The 12155-nt window shown below is 47.0% G+C and overlaps 1 protein-coding gene across 1 annotated transcript in view; it reads left to right on the top strand.

Annotated features, from left to right (window-relative positions):
- Nucleotides 1–11546, top strand: part of KAT14 (lysine acetyltransferase 14) — a 34604-nt gene extending 23058 nt beyond the window's left edge. Inside the window, exons 7-10 of the mRNA XM_032419556.1 lie at nucleotides 4213–4349; nucleotides 5452–5627; nucleotides 7170–7360; nucleotides 10528–11546. Of these exons, the coding sequence (XP_032275447.1) occupies nucleotides 4213–4349; nucleotides 5452–5627; nucleotides 7170–7360; nucleotides 10528–10701 (678 nt within the window). The 3' untranslated portion in view covers nucleotides 10702–11546. The remainder of the gene's footprint in view (nucleotides 1–4212; nucleotides 4350–5451; nucleotides 5628–7169; nucleotides 7361–10527) is intronic.
- Nucleotides 11547–12155: the final 609 nt, after the last annotated feature.

Here is a 12155-nt window from a genome sequence, read left to right on the forward strand (position 1 = left end):
TTCCATGATTCATTGTTTGTGCATAACACCCAGTGCTCCATGCAGAATGTGCCCTCCTCAATACCCATCACCAGGCTAACCCATCCTCCCACCCCCCTCCCCTCTAGAACCCTCAGTTTGTTTTTCAGAGTCCATTGTCTCTCATGGTTCTTCTCCCCCTCCGATTTCCCCCCCTTCATTCTTCCCCTCCTGCTACATTCTTCTTCTTCTTTTTTTCTTTCTTAACATATATTGCATTATTTGTTTCAGAGGTACAGATCTGAGATTCAACAGTCTTGCACAATTCACAGCGCTTAATTCCTGGCGGTTTCTACTCTGCGAAGTAATGCTTCTCTGTATCCACCTGTTTGTCTTTACAATTTGGGGGGGGGGAGTAGTTTGCTCTGTGATCTCAATTCTCTGATGGATCTACAAAGAGTTGCTGATTTCCAGTTTGTTCAACATTTTACTTGTTAGGATGCAGCGACAACTTACATTCTCTTTATATGCTGCACGGGAAACTGGAAGTCCTCTCACTTGCTCTTTAATATGGGAAATTCTTCATCATTGCTTCTTTAAATATATTCCTCTTTTATTTTTTCCCCTCTTTTGTGGACTTATAATATGGGTGCTGACACCATTAATTTTTTCCTTTATCTCTTCCTTTGCCTGTTTGAAGAGATCCTCAATCTGTCCCTAACTCATTCACTGAGTGCTTTATTTCAGTGATCATGTATTTAATATCTAGTAATGAATAAGAGATTCTTCATAACTACAGTCATTTCTGTTTCCAGGTTCCTTTATTACCTTGGAACCTATTCATTATGCTTTTTTTAAAAAACAGGCTTATTGAGATACAATTCACATACCATACAATTCCCCCATTTAAAGTGTACAATTTGATGGTTTTACTGTTTTCACCGAATTGTATAACCATCATCATAATCAATTTTAGAACATTTTCGTCACCCTAAATGGTTTAGTTGTTACTGGCCAGCCCCCCACACCCAGCCCACATTAGTCTACATTCTGCCTCTATGGATTTACCTATTTTGTTGGACATTTCACATAAATGGAATCATATAATATGTGGTCTTTTCTGACTGCATTCTTTCACTTAGCATGTTTTCAAGATTCATCCATGTTGTAGTATATATTAGCACTTCATTCCTTTTTATGGCTACATAATACCCCATTGTATGGATGCATTTTGTTTACACATCAGTTGATGGACATTTGGGTTGTTTCCACTTCTTGACTCTTGTGAATAATGCTCCTTGAACATTGGTGTAGATGTCTCTGTGTGGACATAGATTTTTATTTCTCTTGAGTATATACCTTGGAGTGGGATTGCTCAGTTAAATGGTAACATGTTTAACATTTTGAAGAACTGCCAAACTTCTCCACATTAGCTGCACAATCTTACATTTGCACCAGCACTTATGAAGACCCTGACTTTTCCACACATCCTTACCAATATTTGTTGTTATCTCTTTTTGATTATAGCCATCTTAGTGGGTGTCAAGTGGTATCTCATTGTCGTTTTGGTTTGCATTTCCCTGATGACTGTTTATTTGCTTTTTAAAAATGCTTGGCTCTCTGGTAAGTTAATTCTGCCTTTTCCAGTACAGTTTGTTTACTTTGTTTTATTTTATACTCTTTGTTGACATATCTTGAGTTTTTTTCCTCGTGAATGAATATTCTCTTGGTCTAACCAGGTGCCTTTGCTGGTGTATACACCTGAGGGAGGGGCAAAAGTCTGGTTCCTAGCTTGTCATCCTCTTGGCAAATTGAAGTCTCCAGCACTCCAGATGTCCTGCTGTGACCCCTCCAGCCGACGCTTGCAGGCAGAGTTGATTGGCAGAGATCCACTAGAGCCCGTGGTGGAAAGCCTTTCTCTGCTCTAGGCTGCCCTTTGCTGCCTCCCCTGTACCTGGCCACCTTTGGTCTCTCCCGAGGTTTCTCATAGCCTTTGTGTTCCATCTTCCCTCTCACTTTTGTGGCATCTCTCAGAATGGGTTTGGGGAAGGGACCCAGCAGCCCACCTAGTGCTCCATTTTGTTTAGAACTAGAAGTTAGAAGAAACTCATTTAATATTTTCCAAACTTGTTTGACTTTGGGATGCTACCCCCCCACCCCGCCACCATTTTGTCATTCAGCAGACCTAAGCTGAGTACTTCATGTGTGCCAAGCACCCCTCTAGCTGGGGATGCTGCAGTGAAGTAGGGCAGAAGGTGCCCGCCTGATGGAGCAGTGCGGTGACAGGACTAACTCACTGAACAGGATCATTTCCTGCAGGGTGGGTGCTGTAGTGGGTGGGAGAGCAGACGGCAGCAGTACCACTTGGAACAGTGTCCCCCGAGGTAGCACTCGACCCCATCCTCTCCACAAGGAGGAGCCGGGCTGAAGAAGGTTCAGGGCAAAAGGCCCGGGTGCAGGCCCCAAGGCAGCACAGTTTGATGTGTGAGGCTGGAGCATAGTGGTGGTGGAGGAAGTGGGTGGGAGATGAGGCCACAGAGATAACAGGTAGATCCTGCAGTCACAGGTAAGGACTTTGAATTGTAAGGGAAGCCACATAGGAGTTTTGACCAAGGGAAGTGAATGTATTTGTTTTTAAAAGATGCATCCGGCTCTGTATGGAGAATGGGTGGCAGTGATCCAGGCAGACGTTGCGGGTGGGCTAGGTGGAAAGAAGTTAGGGTACTGGATGACATCTGTAGAGTTCCACACAACTCACCTCAAGTCATGAACCAGATCGTCCATCATGGGCCAGTGGTTCAGTGATCTGTTGCTGCATTGCAAACCACTCCAAAACTTAGAGGCTTAAAGCAATGTTTAATCTTTCTTCTGATTCTGTGGGTTTACTAGGCTCAACTGGGTGGCGGTCCTACCCCATGTGCTGAAGGCTGAGGTCATGCCCGTGGCTGCCTTTAGCAGGGAGTTCAGTCAGGATCGGAATGATCAGGATGGCTTCTCTTCCTCCAGAGCCCATCTCCATGTGGCCTCTAGACATTCCGGGGTCCAGCCTAGACACCATGGCAGCTGGACTGGAAGAGAGAGTGGGAGCTGCTGGTCCTCTTAAGAACTGGGCTCAAGGTCCCAGAATGTTACTTCTGACGCTCTGTCATTGGTCAAGGCCTGTCCCAGGGCCCACCCAGATCCAAGGGGAGGGAACAGACTCTGCCGCTTGACAGGAGGAGCCACACGTCCCCACGGGCGCGGGAGGAAGTGTTGAGGCTATGTTTGGAAACTATATGCCATTGCTCTGAATTTCCCTCTGAAACCTATTTGAAAATCCTGGAAGAATTTCAAAGTCATCCTTTGAAAATTTTGGTGTCCAGTTGGGGAAAGTAATGAGAGCAAATTATAAAAGAAGGAATTCTTGCTCTCCTTCCAGCAAAGTTATTTTCTAGGCTAAAGAGCAAACGGACTCTCCAAAAACAACTCAGGTTTCTAAACTTCATCCAGCCCTTGGCAAACCACTTTATAAATGTGCCTTTTAATCTTCCATCTGGGCTCTTTGCTGTAAAACCCTAATTGCACATGTTCTGTTCCTACACGACTGAGGGCCCTGGAGCAGCACTCCCAGAAACAGACATCTCTGTTCGGGCTCCCAGGGTGAAACCTACCTGTTCTGTTTGGACACCCACCTGAGGAACCCAGAGCACCTCCTCGTTCGACCCCTGGGAGGGCCTCTCCGCTCTCGTGATTTGTCATAGGGACAACGGTCTACATCAGTCCTGCTCCTGTCAAATATACCCAGTGGAATAGAGGCCTGTTTTACTAAACCAATACGCAGGGGCAGCAGTAGTTGGCCCCTCCCGCTCTGTGGATAACAGACTCCCGCAGCGTGACCCACGTGTTGAGTGGGTTAATATCTGATGACTGGATTGGAGGTGTTATTAGGCAGGATGCAACCTACAGAAGCTGTAAATCCGGTGCTCAGTCCTGCATTCCACTCACTTAAATGACTTAAACTTTTTAAGTAACTTTAAAATTTTTTAAATTATTTCAATTTTATAAACTGTTACAACCAGCATTGGTTTTTCGTATCTGATTTTATGCAGAGGTACCTATGAGGTTTGTATTGAAATTTGAGCGTTCCAGGTAAGTAATACAAAAAGACCTACTTTCCGACACATAAAAATGTCCTACGTACTAATTATCCCTGTGAAATTAAACCAATCCTTTGAGTGACTTTATTTCTACATAACCAGCATTTCTTTCTCCTAGACTGCCTTGCCATCCAGGAAAGGGTTTCGGCACCAGACCACTAGGTTTCTGTATCGTTTGGTGGGATCGGAAGATCTGGCCGTGGACCAGAGTATTGTCAGCCCTTACACTTCTCGGATCCTGAAGCCTTACATCAGGTACACGCAGAAGAGCTGTGATGTTGAGTGTGTTGTGAGGAAGGGTGTTGGTGGCTTCTGCACCATGGTCCCCCACTGGAGTGAGTCCAGACCCTCCCCTGGGAGCAGGCATCAACATGGACTGAGTCTGTGCTCTGTGTCCAGTCTTATCCTTGGCTTGTTTCGACTGTAGTTTTTTTTTTTTTTTTTTTTTTGCAGAAAGGACAGTCCTTTGAAAGAAATGTAAAAAGCAAGAATAAGTTAACTCCATTAGATTTCATTATGAGTATTATACTCATTGTGTTTCTTTTCAGTTTTTCTTTTAATATTTTATTTATTTGAGAGAGAGAGAGTGAGCAAGAGAGAGAAAGACAGAGATAGAGAAAGAAAGCATCAGCAAGGGGAGGGGCAGAGAAGCAGAATCCCCACTGATCAGGGAGCCCGATGCGGGACTTGATCCCAGGATTCTGGGATCATGACCTGAGCTGAAGGCAGATGCTCAACCGACTGAGCCACCCAGGCTCCCTCTTTTAAGTTTTAAAGTTGTATATATTTAGTAATCTGTAAAATGAAAAAAATTGGAGAGACATCTCAGTTGGGCTTACATCTGGGGATGATGAGTCTTGTTGTCTAGGCAGTGCTGTGGAAGCTGAGCTGACTAGAGGCCCCTGGTGCTGTCTTGAGAAAGTGTGTTGTCTTGTTGACGGTACTTGCTTCAGAGTCATGTGATCCTCCTTGCCCAGCACCACAGTCCCTTGGGCCTGTGAGAGGCAGTGTGCGAGCCTGCCCTCCGAGGCCCCGGCAGAGCTGGACCCTCCCTCCCTGGGCTCTGTCCTGGGCCAGAGCACGCAGGCTTGAGTCAGGCTGCTGTTTGGTCCCTCACTCTGTTCATGAAGGCTCGCCGCCAGCACAAGTAGGGTTCCTGGCAGGTGCAGAGGGCAAATTTTAAATTTCATACCAGAAAAGTAGCAGGCTTTCAAGTTGTCAAGCGATCTGCCATAGAAAGTAGCACAAGTTAGCTTAAAATTTCAAGCAGAATAAAGAGTTTATGTGAATCACTTGGCTAGGAATGATATGGAGTATTTTTCTTGACTTGAGTTTGTTTTTTTCTGCGATCCTGGAGACGTGATTATGAAACAAAGCCACCCAAACTGCAGCTCCTGTCACAGATTCGTTCCCACCTGCACAGGAGTGACCCTCACTGGACGCCAGAAGCCGAGGCACCTCTTGATTACTGCTACGTCCGGCCAAATCACATCCCAACGATCAACTCCATGTGTCAGGAGTTTTTCTGGCCTGGTATGTTCCCCTCCCAAACTAGGCAGATCAGTTTTCTGTGTAGTTCACTTTAGTGATATTTTTAAATTAGTGTACGTCATGTGACTCTAAAACCTTTACTCATGATTTCATTTAGTCTGTCTCTGCTAACATAGAAATAGTAAAATATGAACACCTCTTTCTTCCTAAGATCAAGAAGAAGCCAGCAATTAAAAGTAATAAACAGTATTTTTGTATGTTTCTCTTCCCTGTCTGTCTCTGCTTCCAGAATAAAAGATTCATCCTGTTTTGCTTCTACATATGTTTAGATACCAGGTAGTATCTACCAGTGATACACTGAGTGGTAGCTTGGGCATGTTGGGACACTTTTGGTTTTTTGCTTAATAATTCTGTAATTTTGTTTATTTAGCTATTCCTTGGGGAGAGTGTAAATAAAGCCAAAAGGCATTTTTAAAAAGCCAACTACCCCAATTTGAACTTTTTTTTTTTAAAAGATTTTATTTATTTATTTGACAGAGACAGCGAAAGAGGGAACACAAGCAGGGGGAGTGGGAGAGGGAGAAGCAGGCTCCCGCTGAGCAGGGAACCCAATGCGGGGCTCGATCCCAGGACCCTGGGATCACGACCCGAGCCGAAGGCAGACGCCTACTGACTAAACCACCCAGGTGCCCCCAAATACCCCAATTTGAAAATAAGAGTAAACCCAATATGATTTGTCATTTTACCAGCCTCAATATATTTCTCTCTGTAGACCAAAGCCACCAAGTAAAGAGTGAACGCATTTTCATTGCTAAATATAAACACGTTCTTTGTGGATCTGTCTTACCGTGCTGCTTTGAAACATAAAGGAAATATTACATGTCTTCCAGATGTTAGATAAGATTTCATCGGGAGTAGAGCTGTGTCATCTTTGTTGTCTGATAATCATGTAATAGTGCACATGTGGTGGCAGAGTTGTGCTCATCTTTTAGGAGTGGTATGGGGGCCAAAAGGAACATTCTGGGAGCATCTACTACTTCCTCACCTTACTCTGGGTGCCTCCATACCTTATGCATGCAATCATTGTTTGCTTATCCCCTTTACTGTAAAATGTAGCCTTTGTACAAAAGAGCTTGTAAACTGTACACGTATGAGGTGAAGAACACAACAGTATGGGCTCTTGGGGTCTTTGCTCCCACCCTGTGAGGTCTGGGTGTGCAGATGCTGAGGCCCACATCTAGAAAGGTGTCAGCTGACACACATTGTAGAGAAGGCTAAGTTCAAAGCCAGATATGTCCAGTTCTAGACCTGTGCGCTCTCTACTACCAGCCCTATCCTGCTTCTCTTTTAACATGTGTACCTAGAAAAGACGGTGTTAGTTTTGATATTTTCTAAAATTCACTTTATTTGTGTGATCTGAATGTATGATGTCTATGCTAATATCTTTGTCTTCAGTTTTGGTTTTGGTTTTTTGGGGTTTTTTTTTAGCATGCAGGTGTAGTTGTAAGTCCGGACTGAACAGCTTGGTGTTCGTTAATTCCAGAAGGCACAGAGTTTGAATCTCCAATTATCTCTTTTCCTTAGGCATTGACCTGTCTGAGTGCCTGCAGTATCCAGACTTCAGTGTTGTTGTCCTTTATAAAAAAGTCATCATTGCCTTTGGCTTCATGGTTCCCGACGTAAAGTACAATGAAGCTTACATTTCATTTCTGTTTGTCCATCCTGAATGGAGAAGAGCAGGGATTGCAACATTCATGATTTATCATCTGATTCAGGTAAGCTGTCTGTGCTACCAGCTTGCCTCTGGGCTCCCCTGGAAGACGTGGAGGCATGGAGGGATGACGCTGGGCTGAGCCTTCCCAGCACAGCCCAACAGAATGGGTGGTCTCGGAAACCCAGTGAGAAAACACCAGTCACTATCCCTCCTGAGGCTCTTAACGTACAGATAGAAATCTTCGCCCCTCTGAAATAAGATCACCATTCCGGCCCAGGCTTCAAAGAAACCAGTTTGTAAACACGTATAGTAAACAAAATGAGAAAAATACCAGAAGTGAGAGCCCGGAGCACTCAGAGGACCGACCCCTATTGGTACCTCCTGCTGCTCTTAGCCCGCCAGCACGACTCTGAGGAGCGGAAGTGGAACTGTGGTCTTTGGGGGCTTTTCCGTACTGGCGTGTAACGGACATACGAAACATACTCCTCTCAGCCGCACAGTGTAACGATGTATGTTGCGAACCAACACAGTGAGTCTGGTGACCATCCGTCACCACACATACATCGCTACAAACATTTGTTTTCTTGGGATGAGAACTTTTAAGATCTACTCTCAGCAGCTTTCAGATATGCAGTACAGTGTTGAGAGCTCTAGTCTCCATGCTGTGGGGGACAGCCCCTGGACTGACTGGTTTTATAACCTACAAGGCTGTTCCTTTGGACGCCCCTGCGGCCAGTTCACCGCCCCCCCCCCCCAAACCCGCCGCTGGCAAGCGCCAGCCTGTTGTCTGTATCTGGGAGTTCAGCTTTCACTGTGTGTTTCTCAGATTCCACGTATAAATGAGATCATACAGTACCTGTCTCTGTCTGACTTCTTTCACTGAGCGTAATGCCACCTATGCTGTTGCAAAAGTTTTTAAGTATTTTTAAACATTTTAGCAAAACTGTATCAACCAGGACTACGTATTCTATTATCGCTGATTATTCTTCACTCTATTATCACTGTATGAGCTGTATAAGCTTTTGAGACTTGATTTGAATATTGAATTATAATTCATCCTTTGATATATCGGTACCACTGTTGAAGAAAATATACCATATATTTATAAACTAACATCAGAAAAACATGTAAGGAATTTCCCCCCCAGAATCTTTTTTTTTTTTTTTTTAAAGATTTTATTTATTTATTTGACAGAGAGAGACACAGCGAGAGAGGGAACACAAGCAGGGGGAGTGGGAGAGGGAGAAGCAGGCTTCCCGCTGAGCAGGGAGCCTGATATGAGGCTCGATCCCAGGACCCTGGGATCATGACCTGAGCTGAAGGCAGACGCTTAACGACTGAACCACCCAGGCGCCCCTCCCCCCAGAGTCTTTCTGGTAAACTTTTATCTCAAAACCATTTGGCTGGGGGCGCCTGGGAGGCTCAGTGTGTTAAGTGTCTGCCTTCAACTCAGGTCATGATCCCAGAATCCTGGGATGGAGGCCCGCATCGGGCTCCCTGCTAAGTGGGGAGCCTGCTTCTCCCTCTCCCTCTGTGTGCTCGCTCGCTCTCTCTCTCTCAAATAAATAAATCTTAAAAAAAAGAAACCATTTGGCATGGAGGATTGTGTGTTACACGGGCAAGATTCCTTTTAAATAGAGGAAGGAGAAGATAAAATGTCATTTTTCCAATTTTAAAGATTTTATTTGAGAGAGCGGGAGCGAGAGAGGGCACGAGTAGGGGAGAAGGGTAGAGGGAGAGACAGAAGCAGGCTCCCTACTGAGCAGGGAGCCCAACACATGACCTGAACCGAAGGCAGACGCTTAACCTACTGAGCCACCCAGGCGCCCCATTTTTCCAGTTTTTAATGAAACGTGCTCAATACTTCCCAGATGTCGCCAGGAACCTGGAATTGTTTTCTAGAAATTGCTTTCTTCCCTCCCCACTGGGCACTTAACACGTGCTCCCTGGTGTTGTGTTGAGACTCTGAGTTCTTTGTACCACACCCCATCCCCCACCACTCACAGCCACGATTCACGCCACGGCCCCCCCCCCCCCCCGCCCCATCCATCCTGCCAGGAGCACTACTGCCTTTCTCTTCAGCGGCAGGGCCCGCGGGCAGTGCAGGGCTGACACTCCCGTGTGCGCCTCAGAGAAGGCCTGGTGCAGGGTCAGTCCTTACTGAGCGCTCAGCAGGTGGGTGCAGGAGTGTTTATCCTTGTGCCTAGGGCCCAGCCCTCAGCCAGACTGTAAGCCCCAGGCCCCGACAGTACTGCTCAGCCGGGCAGTAGTACTCAAAGGTGCCATGGTTGGACCATGCACGGAACACTAGCGTTACTCCATGAAATTCATTTCATACACTCATAGTAGTGCTGTTGGGCCCAGAACGTGAGTGAACAGAGAAAAGAGGAGAGCTGTCTACCTGAGAGGCCTCTTAAATCTAGGCCTGGGTGGGGGGGGAACCAGGGGTTACAAAATCTCAAGGACCCTGTCAACCTCAGTATTTCGGTGCCTTCCTCATTAGAAAACAAGGTCTTAGTTTATATGACTTTTGGTTTTTTTCTTGTGTAGCTAATTAAAGAATCTTAAGAACTTGCTTCGTATTAACAGAATGAAGATTATTTCCCCCCCCATCCCCCCAGGATTAGGGCAGTGCTGAATACAGTAACCACAAGCTAGTTCTGCCAGTTTGGGAGGGATGGCAGGGGGCCTGTGGGATTCCGAAGGTCTGTACCGGGTCTTTAGGTTTCATAACTAAACGAAAGTCCTAATACCTTGTATCCAGCCTCATAACAGCATCTTTTCTAGTAGGTGTAGGAAGGGCATTTTTACAAGTTTGAGTATAAGATAACATCTAGTTTTAAAAAGCAGAACTTCTCATCTTGTTCTCGACTTCTTCAAGATTGTCAGAGTGCCAGGTATTGATATGTGTGATATTTGGAAGTGTAATTGAATTATAAATAAAATAATCCAGTTGACAATAAACTATCCCCCTGGGCCCCTTGCTTCAGAGCAAAAACAACCAGCACGCCATCCCTTTCCTCAGTCTCGAACATTTCCGTGAGCGTGTGGCTCGGCCGCAGAGTGACTGGGGCTCCCAGCTGTTGCTGGGTGTTGGGCGTCCCAGCTGCCGGCCCTGCTGTCCCCGGTTGCCATAACTACCTACCTACACTTCACAGACTTCCCTCACCTACTCATTTCCCTCAGGCTCTTTGATTCTCATCTGGTACTTTTCCACCCTTTTGGCAGACCTGCATGGGCAAGGATGTGACCCTTCACGTCTCAGCAAGCAACCCCGCTATGCTGCTCTACCAGAAGTTTGGATTCAAGACTGAAGAATACGTCTTAGATTTCTATGATAAGTATTACCCCCTGGAGAGTACAGAGTGTAAACACGCATTCTTCCTGAGGCTCCGGCGCTGAGGTGAACGCAGCGCTCCACAGAGACGCGTGAGCTGTTCGACGTGGGTCCTCACGTAGGCCCGCGGGCAGGTGCTTCTGTCCCCGTGGGCCCTAATCTCAGACCTCTCCCTGGAGGCTAGACAGGCGGTGGGCGGTGGCATTGAGGAGCGAGCAGCCCTTCAGCAAAGGCGCTGTCCTGTCCCATCTGCTGAGGCCTCGGCCCCCACCTCGGGACTCCGCTAGACCTGCGCCATGCTGCTGCCCTCCCGCCCGGCAGCCTGCAGGAATAAAGGAGTAGCTAAACTGACGTGCTCCGCAGAGACTCCGGCCTAACATAAAGGCTGAGGCAGTGCGGTAGCTGCGGACGATGGAGGCCGTGCCCGCGGGGCGCTAGCCCGTCTCAGACGGTGGGAGGTCCAGCACGCAGGGAGGCCAGCACTCTCCCGGCCCACACCGAGCCGTCGTTGAACCCTTGAACCTGGGAGGACTTCTAGGGCACTGAGCTTCTGCCGTCTCTCCCTGACTTTGGCCACAGTCGGAATAAACAGTGTTTGTGTGCACATGCGTGTCACCTGCTCTGCTGTTAGCACCTCTCCCGCCGGCGGACCCCTCCTCCCTGTGGCCGTGCAGCTGGTTTGGGGTCACAGGGTCTGCGCGGGTGGCTGGGGCTGTGGGCGGCAGAAGCAGAACCAGCGGGGGACAGAGCCTGTGGTGCCTACAGGACTAGGCTGGTGGGTTTGGGGGACGTGTTGGAGATGGACTGTCAGGCGGGGTGTTTTGGATCCAGCAGGAGCTTTTCCAAAAGTATCAGATGTTCTCAAATAAAAATCTTTCCTTGTGACAATCTATGGCCAGAGCTTCAGTCTAACCAAGTTGCTTTCAAACTCTCTTTAATGAAGAGCAGTGGTTCTTAACTTTGGGGGACATGGATCCCTGTGAGAATCCAAAGAAAGCTGAATACTCTCTAGAAAACTCTGCGTGCACATTTAAAATCTTGATTCCGAGATCTGTGGCCCTCAGTCAGGAGCTTCTGTTCTAGGGCTGCACGGAGAGCTAGCCCCGCGTCCCTTTGTTCTCAGGGAACGCACGGCACGTCTGCCTGAGGGCCGCCTGGGTCTGTCCCCGGAGAGCAGCCCGGGCTCCGGTCTGCCGCGTGAGGGGGTCTGCCGCGTGAGGGCCGGGAGCGGCATTTCCTCCCTCCCTCCTGCCCTTCTTCCTGAGGGTTCTCTACCTGTTAAAGATTTGGGGATTATGACCCCAACAAGTAAAATGGAGGAAGTGACATTTTCCAAACTTGGAAACCAGCTTGTGATTGTTGTACGTGAACATTTGCTGCAAAACGTGGCAGAAGCAGCTATCTCCGTAACTTCAAAGAGCTGAGGGATTCTGTGATTGCCTTAACTGACTCTTTGTTTTACATTTTTATTTTTATTTATTGAAGGATTTTATTTTTAAGTGATCTCTACGCCCCATGT

This window comes from Phoca vitulina, unplaced genomic scaffold (genome assembly GCF_004348235.1).
Source record: "Phoca vitulina isolate PV1807 unplaced genomic scaffold, GSC_HSeal_1.0 scaffold22, whole genome shotgun sequence".
NCBI classification, from domain to species: Eukaryota; Metazoa; Chordata; class Mammalia; order Carnivora; family Phocidae; genus Phoca; species Phoca vitulina.